General features: G+C 38.2%; 1 protein-coding gene across 10 annotated transcripts in view; it reads left to right on the forward strand.

The window, feature by feature from the left end:
• Positions 1–21,854, forward strand: part of EYA4 (EYA transcriptional coactivator and phosphatase 4) — a 275,190-nt gene that overhangs the window by 24,587 nt on the left and 228,749 nt on the right. For all 10 annotated transcript variants that reach the window (XM_054558174.2, XM_054558173.2, XM_054558175.2 and 7 more), the window contains exon 2: positions 8,981–9,078. In XM_054558174.2, the coding sequence (XP_054414149.2) occupies positions 9,046–9,078 (33 nt within the window). In that variant the 5' untranslated portion in view covers positions 8,981–9,045. The remainder of the gene's footprint in view (positions 1–8,980; positions 9,079–21,854) is intronic.

A 21,854-nucleotide genomic window follows, 5' to 3' on the forward strand; every position in this document is an offset into this window, starting at 1 on the left:
ATTAATGTAAATAACTCCCCAACAGTTCATGAAATAGATTCCGAACTGGCAGTTGATAAAGAAAGGCTAGTTTTGGCTTAATTCTCTTATGCTCCAATATCTTTCCTGAAGTCTTATTTAATTTCACTTGCATTAGCAACAGTACTCTGAGATGGTGGTGCATGTGGAAAATTATCACTTCTTTCCTGACAATCAGTATCTTTAATTTAATTCTTCCATGTGCTCTCTGGAAATAATACATTCATACTTTGATGACATCTTAAAAATAATTTCAATGTAATAATTATACACGTGTGGTGAGTAAATTGTGTTCCCTAAAAGATACTTTTAGGTCCTAATGTCTGTATTTGGGAATGTGACCTCATTTGGAAACAGGGTCTTTGCAGATGTAATCAAGTTAAAATGAGATTTTACTGGATTAGGATGGGTCCTAATACAATGACTGTTGTACTTAAGAGGAAAATTTTTACAGAGACATATACACACACACAAAAGAAGGCCATGTAACGTTAGGCACGGAGGACATCATGTGACAATGAAGGCAGAGATTGGAGTGATGCATCTATGAGCCAAGGATGGCCAGCAACCCCCAGAAGCCGGGGAGAGACCAAAGGATGCTTCCCTAGGATCTCCAGAGCAAGCATAAATCTGCCAGCACCTTGATTTAGGACTTCTTGCCTCCAGAACTGTGAGAATAGATTTCTGTTCTAAGCCACCCAGTTTGTGATACTTTGTTATAGGAGTCCTAGGAAACGAATGCAACATGATATGTTGTAAATAAACAGTAGTTCTAAATGGTATAAATAATAATTTTAAGTATATTTTATTATTAGGCCAGGTGAGTAGGAAATTGCCTGGTAGACTAATTATCAATGTTGTATTTTCTGAAAAGTTAAAATATTCCCATTCAGTAAATAATACTTGTCTAAAAGTTTCTATCTGTATTGTCCTAAAACAAAGCAAAAATTAAAATGGAGTCAGTTATGTACCTGAAAAATGTGAAAAAGGAAAGAAAAATCTTTTAGGAAAGATTTTTCCTAAAATGGCTATACATTTGGGAAACAATTTTAAAGCTTAAATCATCTGGCTATTTGTTCCATTTTTTTGTTTACATTATCAGATACATTATGTATGATTTCATACATTATGTATGTTTCATTCAATCAATATTTATTAAATACCTAAAATTTTCTAGGCCCTGAGCTAGGTACTGTAGATAGGTAAATAAGACAAACATTCCCTTCCCCTAAAGAGATTATTTTGGCATGAAATTTAATCTTTAGAAGAAGCGAAAGAGGCCACTTGCAGAGTCTACTATGAAAATTCATTTTCACTATCTGCTGTAGTTTTACCTCATCCTGTGAAACCATTTTAGCATCATTTGGTTTTACTTTGTGCTTCTGTATTATATTGGAGAAAATAAAATTTTACTTATTGCACAGACAACATAAAATTAACAATTAAAGTATGTGAAACCAAAAATGTAATTGTTTATCAAATTTTTTTTAGTGTTTCCCATTCATCAGTATCCAAATACATTCTTAGTTTTGCATCCATGTTAGCATAGCTAAAATGTGGTGTTCTTATTTTTTCACCTAATTCACAATCAACAATGTTCACTTTTCCACTTTTTTTTTTTTTTTGAGACAGAGTCTCGCTCTGTTACACCCAGGCTGGAGTGCAGTGGCATGATCTTGGCACACTGCAACCTCCACCTCCTGGGTTCAAGTGATTCTCCTGCCTCAGCCTCCCGAGTAGTTGGGATTACAGGTGCCCGCCACCACGCTCGGCTAATTTTTTGTATTTTAGTAGAGACAGGGTTTCACCATGTTGGTCAGGCTGGTCTCGAACTCCTGACCTCAGGTGATCCGCCCACCTCGGCCTCCCAAAGTGCTGGGATTACAGGCATAAACCACCACGCCTGGACCCTCATCATTTTTATAATTACTTTTTTGATAATTAAATTTTATTATACAACTGACCATAATTTGTTTAATCCACTACAAAAATGAGGCTGTTTCTAGTTTTCATTGTCATGAATTATTCCGTAGTTTAAATTTTGCGGGTTTTTTTGGGGAAAGGTTACTTAGGAAAGTTAATACTGGGTAAAAGGGCTTAAACATATTTATAGCTTTTAAAGTACAGAGATGGATTGCTTTCTAAAAATATTAGAAAACTTGACATTGTTACTAGTTGAGGACACCGTGTTCACAGTGTTTCTGATATTAAGTATTATCAATATATAAATAGTTTGGACATTGAATATGTGTACAATAATCCAAGAAACGTATACTTGTTGCTCAGATTTATGTATTTCAGTAACTGTGAAAGTGAACACTTTTCCATATATTAGTTTATTATTTATATTTTCTTATAATGAATTGTGTTCTCCTACTCTTTCCTAATCATTTAATGGGCATTTAAACTTCGCCTCACTAGTTTTTATGTCCTCAGTAAGTGTATATATAGTCACATTTATTTACTAAAGACATTTTCCATAATCTGTTGTATCCTTTTACTTCTGGGGCTGTTTTTCTTTATTCAGAAATGCAAAGGTTCTGCTTTGTTTTGTTTATGTAGGCAATCAATTGTATGGTCTCTTTGCAATCCAATGCAGTATTTTTGCCATTTGTGTAATCCATGTATCTATCAGAGTAAGAAGGAACATCAGATTTTCCTTGGAAAGAGAGCACTTGGCTAATTTGTTATCAAGGCAGTGAGGAGAAAATGGCTCTAAAGGAGGTGGCCAACCACAGTTCAGTCTGGGAGAATAGAGGGATTGACATGAGGTGGGCAGGTGTCAAGTCTTGGGCAGCTCTGTGCCTGCTGACCAGTGGCCAGCACTTACTATTTGCATGCATCATTTCCAAGGTGAACCTGAGCCAGAGTGGTCTTGGTTACTTGGGCCAGGGGACAGTTCACAGGACCAAGGATCAATGGGTCAGCTAGGAAAGGATAAGCAAGAAAGGGATTAGCAGGAATCAGGACCAGGCTGGGAGACCCAGATTTGATGGGAGGAACCAGTGCATCAGGAGGAGAAGAGGGAGAGTGGCAGGAGGAAGGTGGGCATGTGAGCTAAGAGGCAAAAAGCTGGGCTTTTCCATCACGGTTTCTTAGCCTCCATACCCCATGCTGTCCCAACACAAAAACACCACCTTAAATCTAGAACTCTCTGCCTGCTTATCCTCCTGAATTCAAATGTGTACTGGTGGCTGGATACAGTGGCTCATGCCTGTAATCCCAGCACTTTGAGAGGCTGAGGCAGGCAGATCACCTGAGACCAGGGGTTCGAGAGCAGCCTGGCCAACATGGTGAGACCCTATCTCTACTAAAAATGCAAAAATTAGCCAGGCGTGGTGGCGCGCTCCTGTAGTCCCAGCTACTTGGGAGGCTGAGTCACGACAGTCACTTGAACCCAGGAGGCAGAGGTCGCAGTGAGCTGAGATTGTGCCACTGCACTACAACCTGGGCGACAGAGCAGGACTTCATCTCAAAAACACAAAACAAACAAAAAAAACCAAATGTGTACTGCATCAACTTTCAGTGTGCTTGATAATCCACCATATCCCATACACCCTCCCTTCCCTTTTCATATGCGGTTTAAAATTGTACTTTTCTTCAAAATGATGCTTTCCTAGTTTTGGAGTATTTTAAATCAGTATCTCACTGAAACTGTCACATTATATACATGTGTTATTATTATTTTCTGACTTTTAACTTTTAAGAATGAAAAAACATACCTTTGATCTGTGTCTCTGTTTATATATGCATAAAACTTTTGCAATTTACATTTTAAATTTCTCTTGTAATTTTTAAAACATCTTGTAATCTAATAAGGAAAGTAACGTGTACTTTGGAAAATATTGCAAAGCATAAAAGAAATTGAAGAAATTAAGACCATGCCTACTTGGATGCAGTAGGGAATATGTGACTGGATATATGTAAAACTGAGCAAAACATCTACTGATATTGAATATTCAGTAAACTGAATTGGCATCTGTATTAGGGTTCTCTAGAGGGACAGAACTAATAGGATATATATATATAAAGGGGAGTTTATTAAGTATTAACTTACACTTATTATTAACTTAACTTACCCTTAACAATCACAAGGTCCTCCAATAGGCTGTCTGCAAGCTGAGGAGCAAGGAGAGGCATTGCGAGTCCCAAAACTGAAGAACTTGGAGCCTGATGTTCAAGGACAGGAAGCATCCAGCATGGGGGAAAGATATAGGCTGGGAGGCTAGGCCAGTCTCTGTTTTTCACATTTTTCTACCTGCTTTATATTCACTGGCAGTGGATTAGATTGTACCCACCAGATTAAGGGTGGATCTGCCTTCTTCAGCCCACTGACTCAAATGTTAATCTCTTTTGGCAACACCCTCACAGACACACCAGGGTCAATACTTTTTATCCTTCAATCCAATCAAGTTGACACTCAGTATTAACCATCACAAGTCCACCCCTTGTCAACTTGAACCCATATACATCTCCTGAGATCATACATCATCTTCAAATAAAGACAATAGTAAGGTCATAATTATGCCTAACGTAATACAACTGTCCTTTGTATAACCGGAAATGCACCAATCCCCAACCCAAATACTATTACATAAAGTTAACAATATTTAAATGCCGATATGAAGTCAATAAATCGTATGTCACATGATAAAGGAAAAGGAAATAAAGATATTTTCTTAGTACAAGTGTATACATGCACAAACATGTTTTTAACAAAAGAAGGAGGAAATACTCATGACAATTACAGTCCCCGTTTCTGCAGTGGTCTCGTGGTCGTAGCTGCTATTGATGACTAACTTCTTCTACTACCCATTCTGTATTCCCTTTGCCTTCAGCAAGCACCTCAACACATCATGTTTTTTTTTCCTTGTGGAGTGACCCAAACCTTCATTCCTGGGGGGTCTGGGCCATTTCTTGTCCTGCCTGGATTGGGCTGTTGTAGTTTCCCATTGACCTTAATGATAGGGCATGGTAATACTAAGAGACACCCTAATGGATCTCCTGTATTCCATGCATACTCTTCCTTACCTCCGTTGTGGAGTAATAGACTGATTTCATCTTGAAAATCTGGGTCAGTCAGTCACCCCAGCCAACACTGTAACTCCCCTCTTAGCCTGCTGACTTAAAGGTAGGAGGAGCCCAAAGTGTCCCGGTGGCAATGTTAACATCCAGTTTAATGGAATTGCTGTTGTCTCTCCTGGTGGTAGTGTTCCTCCCTCTGGAACTAAGACCTCTAGGCCAGCAGAAGGTAATGTCGTGGGAACATTTTGCTAGCGGAAGGAAAAATTTTGCTAGTGAATCATTAGGGGTGATGGTGAGTGGTGCCACTTCCACCTCCACCCTTGATTCCTGAACCCGTGAATCTTGGCTATGGGAGAGACAGTGCCGTATATTGGATGCTGATTCAGAGCGTACATGGCCTTCTAGAGAACTTTGCCCCCAGCCCTGCAAAGTATTGTCACTTAGTTGGCATTGTAATTGTTACTTCAAAAGGCCATTCCACCATTCTGTCAATCCAGCTGCTTCAGGATGATGGGGAACATGGTGAGACCAGTGAATTCTGTGAGCATGAGCCCATTGTCCCACTTCTTTATCCATAAAGTGAGTGCCTCGGTCAGAGGCAATGCTGTGTGGAATACCAAGACGGTGGAAAAGGCATTCCGTGAGTCCATGGATGGTAGTCTTGGCAGAAGCATTGCGTGCAGAATAGGCAGACCCATATCCACAGTAAGTGTCTATTCCAGTGAGGACAAACCTCTTCCCTTTCCATGATGGAAGAGGTCCAATATAATCAACCTGCCACCAGGTAGCTGGCTGATCACCCTGAGGAATGGTGCCACATCAAGGGCTCAGTGTTTCTCTCTGCTACTGGCAAATTGGGCACTCAGCAGTGGCCATAGCCAGTTTAGCCTTGGAGGATGGAAGTCCATGTTGCTGAGCCCATATGTAACCTCCATCCCTGCCACCATGGCCACTTTGTTCATGGGCCCATTGGGCGATGACAGGGGTGGCTGGGGAAAGAGGCTGAGTGGTGTCCACAGAATGGGTCATCCTATCCACTTGATTATTGAAATCCTCCTCTGCTGAAGTAACCCATTTGTGAGCACTCATATGGAATACAAATACCTTCCTGGTTTTTGATCACTCCGAGAGGTCCATTCACATATCTTTTCCCCAGATTTCTTTGTCACCAGTTTTCCAATCCTGCTTCTTCCAAGTCTCTGACCATCCAGCCAAAAACCATTGGCTACAGCCCATGAATCAGTATATAATCACACATCTGGGCATTTCTCCTTCATGCAAAGTGCGCAACGAGGTGCACTGCTCAAAGTTCTACCAACTGGGAAGATTTCCCTTCAGCGCTGTCCTTCAGAGATGTCCCAGAAAGGGGCTGTAGTGCTGCAGCTGTCCACTTTAGAGGGGTGCCTCCATATCATGCAGAACCATCTGTGAATCAGGCCCCAGTCTTCTCTTCCTCTGTCAACTGATCATAGGGAACTCCTGATAAGGGCATCAATGCAGCCTTGGGGAGAGAAGGTAGGGTGGCAGGAGTGGAGACCATGGACATTTGAGCCACTTCCTCGTGAACTTACCTGTGCCTTCAGGACCTGCTCAAACCTGATCACATATATGCTACTTTCATTTGATGATAGAATGCTACTCTGTACGACCCTCTTTATGGCCAGATGGGTCAGAAAGCTCCCAGTTCATGATAGCCAGTTCAGGTTGCATGGTGACTTGATGACTCGTTGTCAAACCTTCAGTTTCCACCAAAGCCTAGTAATGGGCCAAGAGCTGTCTCTCAAAAGGAAGATAGTTATCTGTAGAAGATGGCTGGGCCTTCCTCCAAAATCCTAGAGGCCTTTGCTGTGATTCACCTATGGGGGCCTGGCAAAGGCTCCAAACAGCATCCCTATCTGCTACTGGCACCTCAAGCACCATTGGATCTGCTGGATCATATGGCCCAAGTGGCAGAACAGCTTGCACAGCAGCCTAGACCTGTTGCAGAGCCTTCTCCTGTTCTGGACCCTAGGCAGTTTTATTTGGTAAAGTGAATGATTAAAGGTCTTGGGGCCAAAATGATCTCAACCTATTCTCAAACTTTAAATGGGTTAGAAGCCTGGCTCGCTGGCATAGAGCCGGGCGTGGAATATGAGTCCGTAGTGGGCCACTTTTGGTAAGCAGAACTGGCACTGTGGGAGGAACTGAACGCCGGGTTAAGGCACCCAATGTTGATGCTCATTAGACACCCAACTCTTGGTACCAAAATCTGTATTAGGGTTCTCTAGAGGGACAGAACTAATAGGAGATAGATATATAAATATAAAGGGAAGTTTATTAAATATTAACTCACATGTTCACAAGGTTTCACAATAGGCTGCCTGCAAGCTGAGGAGCAAGGAGAGCCAGCCCGATTCCCCAAACTGAAGCACCTGGAGTCCAGTGTTTGAGGGCAGGAAGCATCTAGCACGGGAGAAAGTTGTAGGCTGGGAGGCTAGGCCCATCTCTCTTTTTCACACTTTTCTGCCTGCTTTATATTCGCTGGCAGCTGATTAGATTGTGCCTGCCAGATTAAGGGTGGATCTGCCTTCCCCAGCCCACTGACTCAAATGTTAATTTCTTTTGGCAGCACCCTCACAGACATACCTAGGATCAATACTTCGTATCCTTCAATCCGATCAAGTCGACACTCAGTATTAACCACCACAGTGTCCGATTGTTTCTTTAGATTGTAATGCTCTTTTCCATTTAAATTGTATTTTCAGAAATATTTAATGTCAGTAGATATTTCTTGAAATGTGACTTCGATGATTATGTTCATCTATGATGAACAACTTTTTAAATCTAAATTGTTTTTATTATAATCTTTTAATTTTTCTTTTTTAGAATTAGAATGTGAACACCAGAAATGTATCATTGCAATTTTAAATTACATTTCATTTTCTTGTGAATTTGAACACGGTTTTATGATGATTGAACATATTTCTATAGGGTGTGTGCCTTTCTGTTTGAATTGTAAGAGCTCTTTATATGTTAAGAACATCAGCCCATTGTGTTTGATATTTGCACAGGTATGTCTAGATTTTTCTGTGCCTTTTAATTTTCATTATTGTGTGTGCGTGTGTGTGTGTGTGTGTGCGTGTGTGTGTGTGTGTGTGTGCGTGTATGTGTTTTAAAAGAGAGAGCAAGAGAGAGGATTCAGGGTTACTTGGGTTTTTGGTGTGTCTTCTATTGCTACTATGATAAAATCCTCTATCTAGGGATTTAAAAATATATGCCTATTTTTCTTAGAGTTTTTCCACTTTAATTCATTTGAAAATATTTTAAGGTATTGTATGGAGTAAAGATATTTTTTGAATAGTTAACCAGTTATCTCACCATAGTGTATTACAAATTATCTTTCCCATGTTTATTTGTAATACATTCTTTAACACATTGTCTTTTTAAGGTTGGTCATGTATTTTATATTTTTAAAAAGTGAAGAGTAATTATTTTTCAGAAGAATAATCATCTGATAATTCAGACAAATTTTCCTGTAAGAGAAAGTTGTCATATTAAAATGCACACTAACTTTTTCAAATTATTTTATGTACTTTTGAAAGTAAATGGTTAATTCAAACTCTTGATTGTTAATCTATCAATTGCTTGATGACATACCTCCCTCAGCAGATAGTGTATTAACTGTTTATTGCAGACTGTGTTTATTGCAGACTATGGATATTTTTGTTGATCTGTAGGATTCCTGACTAGCTGTTCACATACCCCACTTTTTACCATGACACTATTTTCAAGATCATTAATTGCATCAGATATGGAGACAATATTAGTGGATTTTCTTCTTGAAAGAATGCTCCTACAAGTTACTAATTACCATGCTATGTCTTGATATGTCTTTGTAACTTTACAAATGAATATAAAGATAACCTTTTTCCCCTTTGTTTCCATCTTCTTGTTTTAGATAGTCATTTTTACTTGAAGGAAGCTGCTTCTACTTGGGAGTGGCGGGAGAAGTGAGAAAACCACATGGAAGACTCCCAGGATTTAAATGAACAATCAGTAAGTCTTCATTCTCAGTTTTGCTGAAAAAAGTTGCGATAACACTACTGAAAATCATACGTAAAAGGGATATATTGTAAGAAGTAAGTGTTTCATTAAATATATTTTTAAATGATTTTTGAATTTTCTTTCAAAGACTGTGAAACAGACCTTTGGAGATTTATGCTGTTTCTGCTTAATGATGATGTCACATTTTGATGTCTGCCTTAATTTTCTACGTGGAAAACTAGTGGTGGAAAGACTAAGGCATTGAAATCATGATGCATGTTTTAAACAGTCTAAACAATTTTATATACTTCCTTTATTATTTTGTTTCAGATATGCTGGACATTGTTGAATATCAGAAGTATAAAAGGAGAAAGTATATTATTAGCATGCTTGTTAGTCATTTTAAGGAGGAAAGAAACCATAGTTCTCAAGGGCTTTTAGTATTTTATTAGATTCATTGCAGGACCAAGAATGCACCAGCTTGATGGCAATCCTTTTAAGATTCTGATTTCCCAAAGGGAAAGGCTCTTTGCAACCTTTCCTCCTAGCTTGTTAGTGGTTTCTCTGTGACAGTAGTTCTTTAGCGTGTGGAACTAGAGGCAGTGGGAGGGCTTCCCTCACACCCCCACGCCTTCACACTACTGGAAGCTGTCGTTTGAGCTGTTTTGCATACAGACAACTCATGACGTTACAAGTAGCAAGATGTGTGCTTACTGAGAGTGTTTTATGCAGTTTGATGCTGTTCCTTTTTTTTTTTTTTTTCTGATGCTGTTCTTTATTAGCTTATGTGATCATGACTTGATCTTACAGTCAAATGTTTCTCCATCAGGCAACTGAGGAAAAGATACTTATATATAATAATGTGGTTCTAGAAAAGGTATATGTGATGAGTTTAATTTTAAGAGGGATGTATGTTCTGGTGCCATTTGAAGTTAATTTGATTTGCTTTCTAGTGGATATTTTATTTAAAAGAAATGATAGCCATGCCTTTAATTTGGATAGACATGACCTTAGTCTAATTTCAATATATATTATATTATGATTTATTTCACATGGCATCATAGGAAAAATGTAACAAAAAAATATAAAGTGAAAAAACTATGAAATCTGTCAAATGGTAGAGATATATTCCTCTAGAATTGTGTGACTTCTTTAGTAAGGTAAACAGAAATGGCTATGGGAAGGCAAGGGCTTTAAAACTTAAAAATGCTGGTTATTGACTGTAAATATTCATAGCATGGACTCTAGCAAAATGGAGGTTAGTCATCATGACTGTTGGAATCAGAAGTCTGTCTTTGTGACTATGGTGGACTTGAATAGTTAGTAGTAAATGTTGACAACATCTTAGTGGTGATGCTCCATTAAATGAGTGCTGTTGATCTGAACTTTGTTCTAATACACCGAGGGTCACATACAAGTGTGTGTGTATATGCAAATGTGTGTATGTAAGTGTGTGTATATGTTAGAGTGACCAACGGTTTTTGTTTCCAGAGACTGAGTATTTTCTAGGGACATAGAACTTCCAGTGCTAAAGCAGGCAAAGTTTGGGGAAAACCAGGATGGTTGATTCTGTTAATTACTATAGAGTGTGTATATACTCAAGAAAGAATTTTGTTTTCAATGCAGTTGAGAATATATTTTTATGTTTAACACTAAAGTGATGTGTTACTAAAGATGCGTCATATCACCGTTCACAAAACAAAGCACAGAACTTGTAAATCAGATATGGTGTCCTTCTAGTGATATTTTAAGGTCATGGAGCTCACTATTTCTTTTTAAAGTATGTTTTTAAAAGTTTCCAGTGATACTAGTGAGCAGTCAGGTTTGAGAACAAGAAATCTAGGGAGACCTGCCTACCCTCTCAGCTTGAACCCATTTACTGAATTTAAATTTCAAACATGTAGACCAATGTATTCATCTCATAAATGTGCAAAGAGATGCTTAGAACTGTTAAATGACTTGCCCATGTTGGCATAGCTGGTAAGAGGCAGAGTTAGGACTTCACACAGTTCTTCTGACTCCAAGTCCAAAGCTCTCTCCATAACATCAACATGCCTCATTGCTTTTGGGTTATGCATATTGTGGCATTTATAGAAATGTCAAAAAAAAAGAAAAGAAAAAGAATCAGCCCCTTTACATGGAAATGATTTCTCTTTGAATGAAGTCTTTATATGACCCTAAATTTTGTGGAGTATATTAATGTCTCAAAGTATTTTGAAAAATGATAGCATTTATTAAGATATAGAACAAGTAGGGGTGGAATTAAAATAAAGTTCATAGTTAGATGAAAGTGAATTTACTCATATCATTGCTGTTTTAGTTCAAGGGGGATTCTTTGGGTGTAGACATAGCAATAGGAGTCATTTGTGGCATATGTGCCCTGCATCTAGCATTTTCCATATACTCGCTCCAATTCTTACCATGTATTCCTTCATTGCAATTTTTAAGGCCACCATTTTATAGATGAAACTATGACCTAGGGAGTGTCAAGGTCAAACAGCTGTTGAGTAGCAGAGATCAGAATTAAACCAACTTCTCTCTGGCCCCAAAACTTTTAATGGATTTTGCATGATACAACATAATATGGTAGTTAAGGGGGTGAGCTATAAATCAGACTTCCCTGTCACTTGAATGCTTTAAAACCTTTGGGAAATTACTTAAACTCTTCCTCCTCTATGGAGTGGAAGGATAATAAAAAGATGTCTTATGAAGTGCTTGCATATGCCTCACTTAGAGTAAACATTCAATAAATGTTAGCTGCTATCACAAATACCTGAGATTTTCAGATGCTCTTTAATGAGTATTCATTCATTCTAGCATATCCAGCTACTGACCAGACATCCCTTCCTGGAAATTCACAGGTCCACACACTCAGCAAATGAAAAATAAATTCACCAGCTCTCCTCCCCTCTCCCAGCTTTTCTTCCTTTGTCCTCTATGCCAGTATTACTCATCTCAGTGAATGGCATCATCAGCTACTGAATGGGTTATGGCAGAAAAGAGGTAGTAATCCTCCTTTTCTTCATCCCCCATCTCAAAGCTTTGTCCACTCTTAATGTTTAATGTCATTCAAAGCTATTCTTTTTGCTCGACCTCCCTTAGTTTAGTTGAGATCTTTATTTTATCTCTTGACTTTGTTTCACTTTAAGTTGCTTCTAGAGTTGTCTTCCTAAAATACAACCCTGATCACATCACTTCCCTCCTTTTTATCCTTCACAAGCCCTTTCTTGCCTTCAAAGGAGAGGCTCAAGTGTGTCATCAAGCATACAGAGCTTAATGCTTATGTATTTCTTCAGTTTTTTTTTTTCTGGTTTCTGTCAGTTTCTGAATCTCCCAGGTTCTCTCAGGTCTCTATGCATTTGCAAGTGCTTTAACGTCTTCCCAGAGGGGTCTCTTTCCCACCAGGATAACCTGTAATTCTTGAAGACTCAGTTTAGGTTTCCATCCCTCTGAGCAGCCCTCTCAGACTACCTCCTTTCTTCTCACTCAATCAGCCCTACTGGTCAGGGTCCTCTGCAGTGTGCTGCCATAACCCTTTGGCATTTACCCCTAGCCCAGCACTTACCCGACAGGACTGAAACCCTATCTGTTTACTTGCCTATCTCACCACTAGATTATAAACTACTTAAGAGTAATGGTGAATCTCGTTCATCTTGTACTCTTACTTCTTAGCATGATTCTTGCCAGTGTTCAGTAAATGTTTTCTTCAATAGCTTTTATATACTTTTAGTGAGGTATGTTAATGAGTAGCCTGACAAATTTTAGAAAGCCAAAATGTTATTCTCAGAGTAGATTACTGACTCATGAATTTATATTCGACTCACTTAAAAAATTGCATAGAAGGTCGAACATGAATTTAACTGCATATGACCAAAATAAAGTTCAGTCCTTCATTTTTCCTCTAGTATATCTGGCTCCTATTTGACATTCTGGCTTAGAGGATGTAGAGAATTTTAAGAGATAAGCAACTAAAAAGAATATTTAACTTTCATAAATTTATCTGCAGTTCTATTTTAGAGCTTCATAATTCTTTAGAATTGGTTTAAGTTATAGCCAGTTACAGCTTATTACAGTTTTTAATGAAATGTTCTTGATAATAGAAATGGCTATGAATGTAGGTTATACCTAGCAATAGCTCCCTTCATACTGTGAAATACATTGTATTTTTGTATTCAAGCGGAGAATGAGCAATATTTATTATTTTTATAGCTTCTATAATATCTTTATAGATCAAGGTATTTTATAATCCTATTTTGGTGGTCCCGTATATTACTTCAGATTTTTTCTCATCCAAAACATTCATATCAACATGAGATGGAATCTGGCCTAAATTAATGATCAAGCCAGCAGGTTTGAAAAGAAATATATTTTATTAATGTTAAGTATTGTATGTTATAAAGTAAAACATTCGTGAATATTAAGTAAAACTAAGTAAAATGAATAAGTTACGGTAGGATTGCTTTCCCTAAATGTTATGCATTAAGGGCCTGAACATTTGTATGTATTTCCACATTGTTACTAAATCAATTCACTTATATTGTTGGTGGCATGATTTTATTAGTGACATCTAAATTAACTCACATTCATTGGATTATGTTACATAGTGTAATGATTCTTTAATACTTCTGGAAATTCATTTCTATGTCCATTTGTAAATATAATACATTTCATATTTCAAAGCTATTCTATTCATTTTTATGAAACATATTCATAGACATGTTTCAGTAATACTTTTGGAAATTTGTTTCTACATACATTTGTAGATATGAATTGTATTTATTTGCCTGCACCAACCATGCTAATTTAATAATGTCTATTAAAATTCTAGAGCTAGTTTAGTAAATTAATTTATTTTTATCTCTCTCTTGTTTTTCTTTAGAGTACTCATGACTTTGATTAGTCCTCAGATCTTTGTTCCTAGAGATCCTACAGTATTATCTTCGATTATAGCCACTAGCCCATCTTTAAAATGTGTGCTCCTCTCTGTGTCAGATTTTTAACTATTGTATAGAGTTGAATTTGCCATTAAACTTATCATCTAGACATAGAACTTCAGAACCACCAATTTCTGACAGTGTTTAAACAGTATGCTAGAATATAATTATTTTGATTAATTTTTGTTTAAATCATTTTTGTATTTTTATAATGTGACATTATCAAAATCCTAAAATCCTATTATTCTATTGCTTTATTCTTGGGTACTCTAAACCCATTCGACAAGCAGGCATACTTGTACTGAATATCTTAAATATATTTTATTTAGATCTAAACAATGTTGGATTATTCTTTTTCAGGATCCAATTCTGTATCGAAGAACTTGACCTTTAAACTAGTTAAAAGAGTCTTGTTTACAACATGTAATTTTTATACTATCCAACTGAATAACATACTTCAGAGTTCTGTGGAATTCTCTTCAAAGCTCAATCAGTTTCAGAATTACTGTTAACTCCAAATTGCCAATTACAGCTTGACTTTGCAGTTATGTAATAGAGTACCTAAACTGAAGTTACAAAGTAGATGCATTCAGTATATTTTAATGTTTCATAGTCATTAAGGCTTACTCTTCCTTTTTAAGCATTTTTAAAATAATGGTTTTTCTTTTTTCTTTTTCTTTTTTTGAGATGGAGTCTCGCTCTGTTGAGTACGGTGGTACAATCTTGGCTCACTGCAACCTCCGCCTCCTGGGTTCAAGCGATTCTCCTGCCTCAGCCTCCTGAGTAGCTGGGACTACAGGCACGTGCCACGGCGCCCAGATAATTTTTTGTATTTTTAGTAGAGATGGGGTTTCACCCTTTTAGCCAGGAGGGTCTCAATCTCCTGACCTCATGATCTGCCTCCTCGGCCTCCCAAAGTGCTGGGATTACAGGTGTGAGCCACCACGCCCGGCCAATAGTAGTTTTATTGAGATGTCATTTTCATGCAATATAGCTCACCCACTTAAAGTGTACAATTCAGTGATTTCTAGGGTATTCATAGAGTTGTACAATTATTACCACAGTCAATTTTAGAGGATTTTTAATCAGTTGAGAAAGAGATCCCATGCCCATTAGCACACTCCCCATTCACCCGACGAGCACCCCTCAGCCCTAGACAAGCACCAATCCACTTCCTATCTCTATGGATTTGCCTATTCTGGACCTTTCATATGAATTGAGTCATACAGTATGAGAACTTTTGTGGCTTGCTTTTTATACGTGACATAATGTTTGCAAGGTTCATCTATGTTGTAGCATGAATCAGTACTTTATTCCTTTGTATGGCCAAATAATGTTCCATTGTATGGAGACACTTCTATTTATACTCTTTAAATAGAAAGAATATAAATTTGCCCCTGTTTTATGAGGTTACTTCTTTATTTACAATTATGTTTTAAGAGTCATTTCTGTATTCTAGATAAAAGTCCTTCACCAGATCTACACATTTCAAAGGATATCTCCCATTTTGTGGGTTGTCTTTTCACTCTTGATGGTGTCCTTTGATGCACAGAAGTTTTAAATTTGAGTCCAGTTTATCTATTTTTTTCTTTTGTCACTTGCGCTTTTAGTGTTGTGTATAAGAAATCTTTGCCTAACCCCGGGTCACAAAGATTTACTCCTATGATTTCATTTCTCTATGATTTCTCATCTGTAAGCCAGAACATGTGATATTGGACTTTCTATTTCTGAGTTGCTTCAGTTAAGATAATGACCTTCACAAATATTTACTCCTATGATTTCTTATATGAATTTTATAATTTTCTGTAGTTTTAGCTCTTACATTTAGGTCTTTAGTTCGTTTTGAATTAAATTTTATTGAGGAAGATTTTTTTTTAAATTTCAACTTTTATTTTAGATTTCAGGGGTACGTGTGCAGGTTTTTGTCATGGGTATATTGTGTGACACTGAGGTTTGGGGTATGATTTATGCCAGCACCTAGGTAGTGAGAATAATACCCAACCGGTAGTTGTTCATCCTTTGTTCCTCTTCCTCCCTGCCACTTCCGGTAGTTCCCACTGTCTGTTGTTTCTGTCTCTATGTCTGTGTTTCCTCACTGCTCAGCTCTCACATCTAAGTGAGAACATGTGGTATTTGGTTTTTTGTTCCTGTGTTGTTTCACTTAGGATAATGGCCTCCAGCTGCAACCATGTGGCTGCAAAGGAGATGATTTCATTTTTTTTATGGCTGTATAGTATCCCATGGTGTGTATAAACCACATTTTCTTTATCCATTCCATTGTTGTGGGCACCTAAGTTGGTTCCGTGTCTTTGCTATTGTGAATAATGTCTTTTTGATAGAATGGTTTCTTTTCCTTTGGGTCTATAACCAGTAGTAGGATTGCTGGGTCAAATGGTAGTTCTGTTTAAAGTTCTTTGAGAAATCTCCAACCTGCTTCCATAGTGGCTGAACTAATTTACATTCCCACCAGCAGTATATAAGTGTTTCCTTTTTTCCTGCAGCCTTGCCAACATCTGTTATGTTTTGACTTGTTAATAATAGCCATTCTGACTGGTGTGAGATGGTATTTCATCGTGGTTCTGATTTGCACTTCTCTGATCATTAGTGATGTTAAGCATTTGTTCATGTTTGTTGGCCGCTTGTACGTCCTCTTTTGAGAAGTGTCTGTTCGTATCCTTTTCCCACTTTTAAATATTTTTTAAACTCTGAATTTTTATATTTTTGTGTGAGTTTATGAAGATTCAGCACAAGATTTCATTAATTATTATCTTCTATGACCTTCTAAAATTATAATTTGATTTGTTAAAATTTTTTCTCAAATCTTAGACTATATATGACACATATATGTGTGTGTGTATATATATATGTATATATGGAGAGCCTCATATTATACAGAATATGGAGTGTGATTCTATGTCATTTGCCAAGATCTGGAGACGAAATATTACGTTTTCTTCTGTCAACTGTGATCAGCTGGTAACAGCTGTTTGTGTTAAGAAGGAACCTGTGGCTACATCCGAGCTCATTGGAAAAGTAATGTTATCAATTTGGTGTGATTTGCCATGGACTTGGTAAGGAAGAAGGGTAGCACCAAGCCTCATAACTGCTAATTCTGGTCTGGTGAGTTGTCAAGATCCCTGGGCAGTTGGTTTGGATAGTATAGATATAGATAAGAGCTATGATATCTTGTATCATAAGTCTTGTATCTGAACTTACAATTTACATATTGTTATCTAATAATTCTACCTTATAAATTAAAATGAAAATAATTTAGGCTGGGCGCAGTGGCTCACTCCTGTAATCCCGGCACCTTGGGAGGCTGAGGCGGGTGGATCACCTGAGGTCAGGAGTTCGAGACCAGCCTGGCCAACATGGTGAAACCCTATATCTACTAAAAATACAAAAATTATCTGGGCATGGTGATGCATGCCTGTAGTCCCAGCTACTTAGAAGGCTGAGGCATGAGAATTGCTTGAAACCGGGAAGCGGAGGTTGCAGTGAGCCGAGATTGTGCCACTGTGCTCCACACTAAGCGACAGAGCAAGATTCTGTCTCAATAATAATAATATAAAAAATAAAATGAAAATAATTTTTATGATAGAAATATAATCTATTTCTTTCATGGTTTAATACTCTTGATAAATAGAAAACATTAATAAATATAATGCAATGTCTGCTATAAGGTATATAACAAACGGAAAAATTCACTGCTGAAAAAAGTTAATGTTCATTTACCATGCCAAGTGCTTTATGCAACTCATCTCACTAAATCTCATAACGGCCCTTTGTGGAGGCTCTGTCATAACCTTAGTCTGAAGAAGAGTACACTGAAGCAGAGTTTAGGTATCTTATTCAGGGTTGTGCCAGCTTGGAAGCTATGCTGATGGAATATGAACTCACATAGTCTTTATTCCAGAATCCATACTGTTTTTTTAAATATGTAAGTTTAAGGGGTACAAGTGTGGTTTTGTTACATGGATATATTGCATGGTGATGAAGTCTGGGCTTTCAGTGTAACCATCATTTGAATAGTGTATATTGTAACCATTAAGTAATTTCTCATCCCTCACTCCCTCCCACCTGCCCACCCTTCTCCAGTGGTCTCCAAGGGTCTCCAGTGACTATTATTCCTCTCTGTTTCCATGTGTACATATTATTTAGGTCCCATTTATAAGTGAGAACATGTGATATTGGACTTTCTGTATCTGAGTTGTTTCACTTAAGATAATGGCCTTCAGTTCCATCCATGCTGCTGCTAAAGACATGATTTCATGTTAAACACATGAACTCACCTGCTTCCATCAACTTACATGATTTTCAGACCCTTCAGTCAACTTGGTGTCATAAAGTATGTATTAAAACTCAACTTGATCTTAGATTATTTATATGAAGATCAAATAACTTTAAATATCATGGGTTTGAGTGAGAAATTTAAATTATTCCACCGTGATTACAGATTAATTGTACAATCTTCGTTAATCACATATCTTGGCTCACTGCAACCTCCGCCTCCTGAGTTAAGTGATTCTCCTTTCTCAGCCTCCCGAGTAGAGTAACTGGGACTACAGGTGCACACCACCACAACAGGATAATTTTTGTATTTTTAGTGGAGACGGGGTTTTGCAACATTGGCTAGGCTGGTTTTGAACTCCTGGCCTCATGTGATCCACCTGCCTTGACCTCCCATAGTGCTAGGATTACAGGCATGAGCCACCGCACCTGACCCTATTGTAAATATTTTAACAGGCAGTCATAAGATAGCAGAATGCATGGAAATTGAATGGTAGTTCAGCAAATTCAATTAAGTAAGCATTTCAAGACTTCTTGCTATCCTCTAGAAACTTTGCTAAACTAGGGATTAAAAGATGAATATAATAATTCCTATTCTCCCCCTAAATTTTCATTTAGCATAAGATTATATGATACTGTGTAAGTTCTATTCTCAGTTCTTTCAAAACGAGACTTGGATAGTTAGTACTAATTCATTCAGTGAATATTTGTGGAGCACTGCTATATTTGAAGCATGGTTTTCATTGTTGGAAATACTTGGTGGACAAAATGGACGCATATTACTGTTCTTGTGGAACTTATTGTGGGAGGGGGAGACAAAGAGTAAACAAATATAGTATGTCAGATAGTAATAAGTGCAAGGAGAAAAACCAAATAAAGCAGGGAGGAGGATAGGAAGTGTTGCGGGCAGCGTAGGTAGGTGAAGGGACAGCTGTGGTTTTCTGTTTTGTTTTTTCGTTTGTTTGTTTTTTGAGATGGAGTCTCACTCTGTCCCCCAAGCTGGAGTGCAGTGGCATGATCTCGGCTCACTGCAAGCTCCGCCTCCCGGGTTCACGCCATTCTCCTGCCTCAGCCTCCCGAGTAGCTGGGACTACAGGTGCCCGCCACCACACCCGGCTAATTTTTTGTATTTTTAGTAGAGACAGGGTTTCACTGTGTTAGCCAGGATGGTCTCCATCTCCTGCCCTCGTGATCTGCCTGCCTCGGCCTCCCAAGCTGCGGTTTTTGGAGCGTAGTTAGGGAGGCCTCACTGAGAAGATGTTGTGCAAAGACTCAAGAGAGGCAAGGAAGTGAGCCATGTGGATATCTGGGGAAAGTGGGTTTTAATTAGAGGGAACAGCAACCATGGGGTGGTAGCATGCAGGGTAGGTTCAAGGAATAGAAAGGATGTCAGTGTTTGTGGTAGTGATGAGCAGAACAAGGCAGAAATAAGGCTACAAAGGTAATCAGCATGGGCATGTGAGGGTGGAGGAATACATATTGTGTAGCGGTTTCCAGACCATTGTAAAGCTTAAACTTTTTCTCTTAGTGACATATAAAGCAATTGGAGGGTTTTGAGCTTGGGTATTGTGTGATGTGACTAAAGTTTTTAAATAACCACTCTGGCTTTTATTTTGAAAATAGACTATGGTGACAAGAGCAGAGACTGGCTATTGTAAGTATCCAGATGAAAAATCGACAAAGTAGCATTGGAGGTAGTAAGTGGTTGCATTGGGGTTGATCTAAGATGACTTGCTGATGTATTGGATATGGATTATGATAGAAAGAAAGGTGTCAGAGATAACTTCAAGGTCTTTGTGCAGAGAAATGGGAAGGATGGAGGTGGCATTGACTGAGATAGGATGACTGGGGAAGAACAGGTTGGGGGTGCAGATCAGGAGGTCAGATTTAGACACGATGGCAGAGGCATTGCTGTGTTTTCATCAACCCTCTTTCTTACCCTTCTTTTCTGGTGCATCTCAGTTTCCTTACAGTTCAGCAGGGCCATATAACTAGTGCTGGCCCATGAAATGTAAGGAGAAGTGATAATGTGGATCATTTTGAGAATGAGGCAGTGAGAAGCCCTGGAATGATTCTTTGGTCTCTGTGTTCTCCTAGGGTGACGAAGGAGGAGGAGGCCTCAGGGAAACAATGGGGATCCCCAGTTACGAAGAACACTGGATTGCTGGTGCACTGCATGGGGGGCACATTCTGAGGGGAGTGTTAACCAACTAAGCTAATAAACGCATGTGAAATTTTACTTTCTCTTAGGCGTATGCGTCAGATGTAACCATTGGGAGCTCAGGGAAATGAGTTGAACTTGAAATATAAATTTAGGAGGCTTCAAGATATCAATGGTATTTCAAAACATTATATTTGTTGAAATCTCCAAAAGAATAAGTCTAGCTAGGGACAAATTAAAAGGACTAAGCCCTGGGCACCCCAGTTTAGAGAGCAAGGAGATGCTAGTTTACACAGATAGCTGCTTGATCGTAATACCCATAAGCAATGAGTTATGTCATAGACTGTATGTGGCCACATTCAGTGAATTTTCCTTCGAGGTGCTTTTTTCCAAATTTCCAAAAACACATATCCGGGTCACTGATTACTGGATTCACCTCTATCATAGCAGAAAGAGCACCATAAGCTATGAATAGGTATTGAGACAGTATTCACTTATTTGAGATTTCCATCAAAGTAACCAAAATCATGAAATATTTAGAAGAAAATTCAGTCAACAAATAGTTTTCATTTTTTCATTGCTTTGTAGATGTGATGTTTCTAGGCACTTCAGGTTAGGAAAGAATTAATCTAATTAGAGTTTTTTAACCTCAGCATTGTTGACATTTTGGGCCACAAAATTGTTTGTAGTGTTGGGGAGGGGTGCTGTCCTGTACATTGTGTTATTTAGCAGCATCTCTGGTATCTACCCACTAGATGTCAGTAGCACCCCCCTTCCTTTGTTGTGACAATAAAAAATGTCTTGAGACATTGCCAAATGTCTTCTCTGTGTGTGTTGGGGGGACCACAGATCTACATTACATCTGTTTCCAATGAGTTTTTTATTTATATACTTACTGCCTGCAAAACATTTGAGAAAGTTTACCTGAACATTTAATATAATGTATACTATGCTAGGATATATTACTGAGGGAACTGCAATGAAAAGCCAAAAACATAATACAGAATTTAAGCAAGAAAGCAAAATAATATTGCAAAGGTAACAGTACTATGCTATCAGCATGGAAAATGTGTTCAATAAAAGACAAGAAAGGAATTATAGATAGACTAGGTTACACCTTCACTGGGTCTTGAAAGGCAGAATGAATTTGTATGGACAGAAGAGAACTTATCCTGGCCTGGGGAATATCAGGCATAAAAGCTCAGAGGTACCAAATATAAGGTGATAAGGCCTGCCTAGGACTGTGGCTAGGTTAGAATTACTGAATCAGAAGCTCTGTGGGCATGAGGATCTGAGGCAGTGGGAAATCTGGCTGAGAAGCACTGAGACTAGACTGAAAAGGACTTTGAAGCCAAGCGGAGATGTTTTCGTGTTCTTGGGTGGCCACCATGATGCTCATTACT

Source organism: Pongo abelii, chromosome 5 (assembly GCF_028885655.2).
Source record: "Pongo abelii isolate AG06213 chromosome 5, NHGRI_mPonAbe1-v2.0_pri, whole genome shotgun sequence".
In the NCBI taxonomy this organism is placed as follows: Eukaryota; Metazoa; Chordata; class Mammalia; order Primates; family Hominidae; genus Pongo; species Pongo abelii.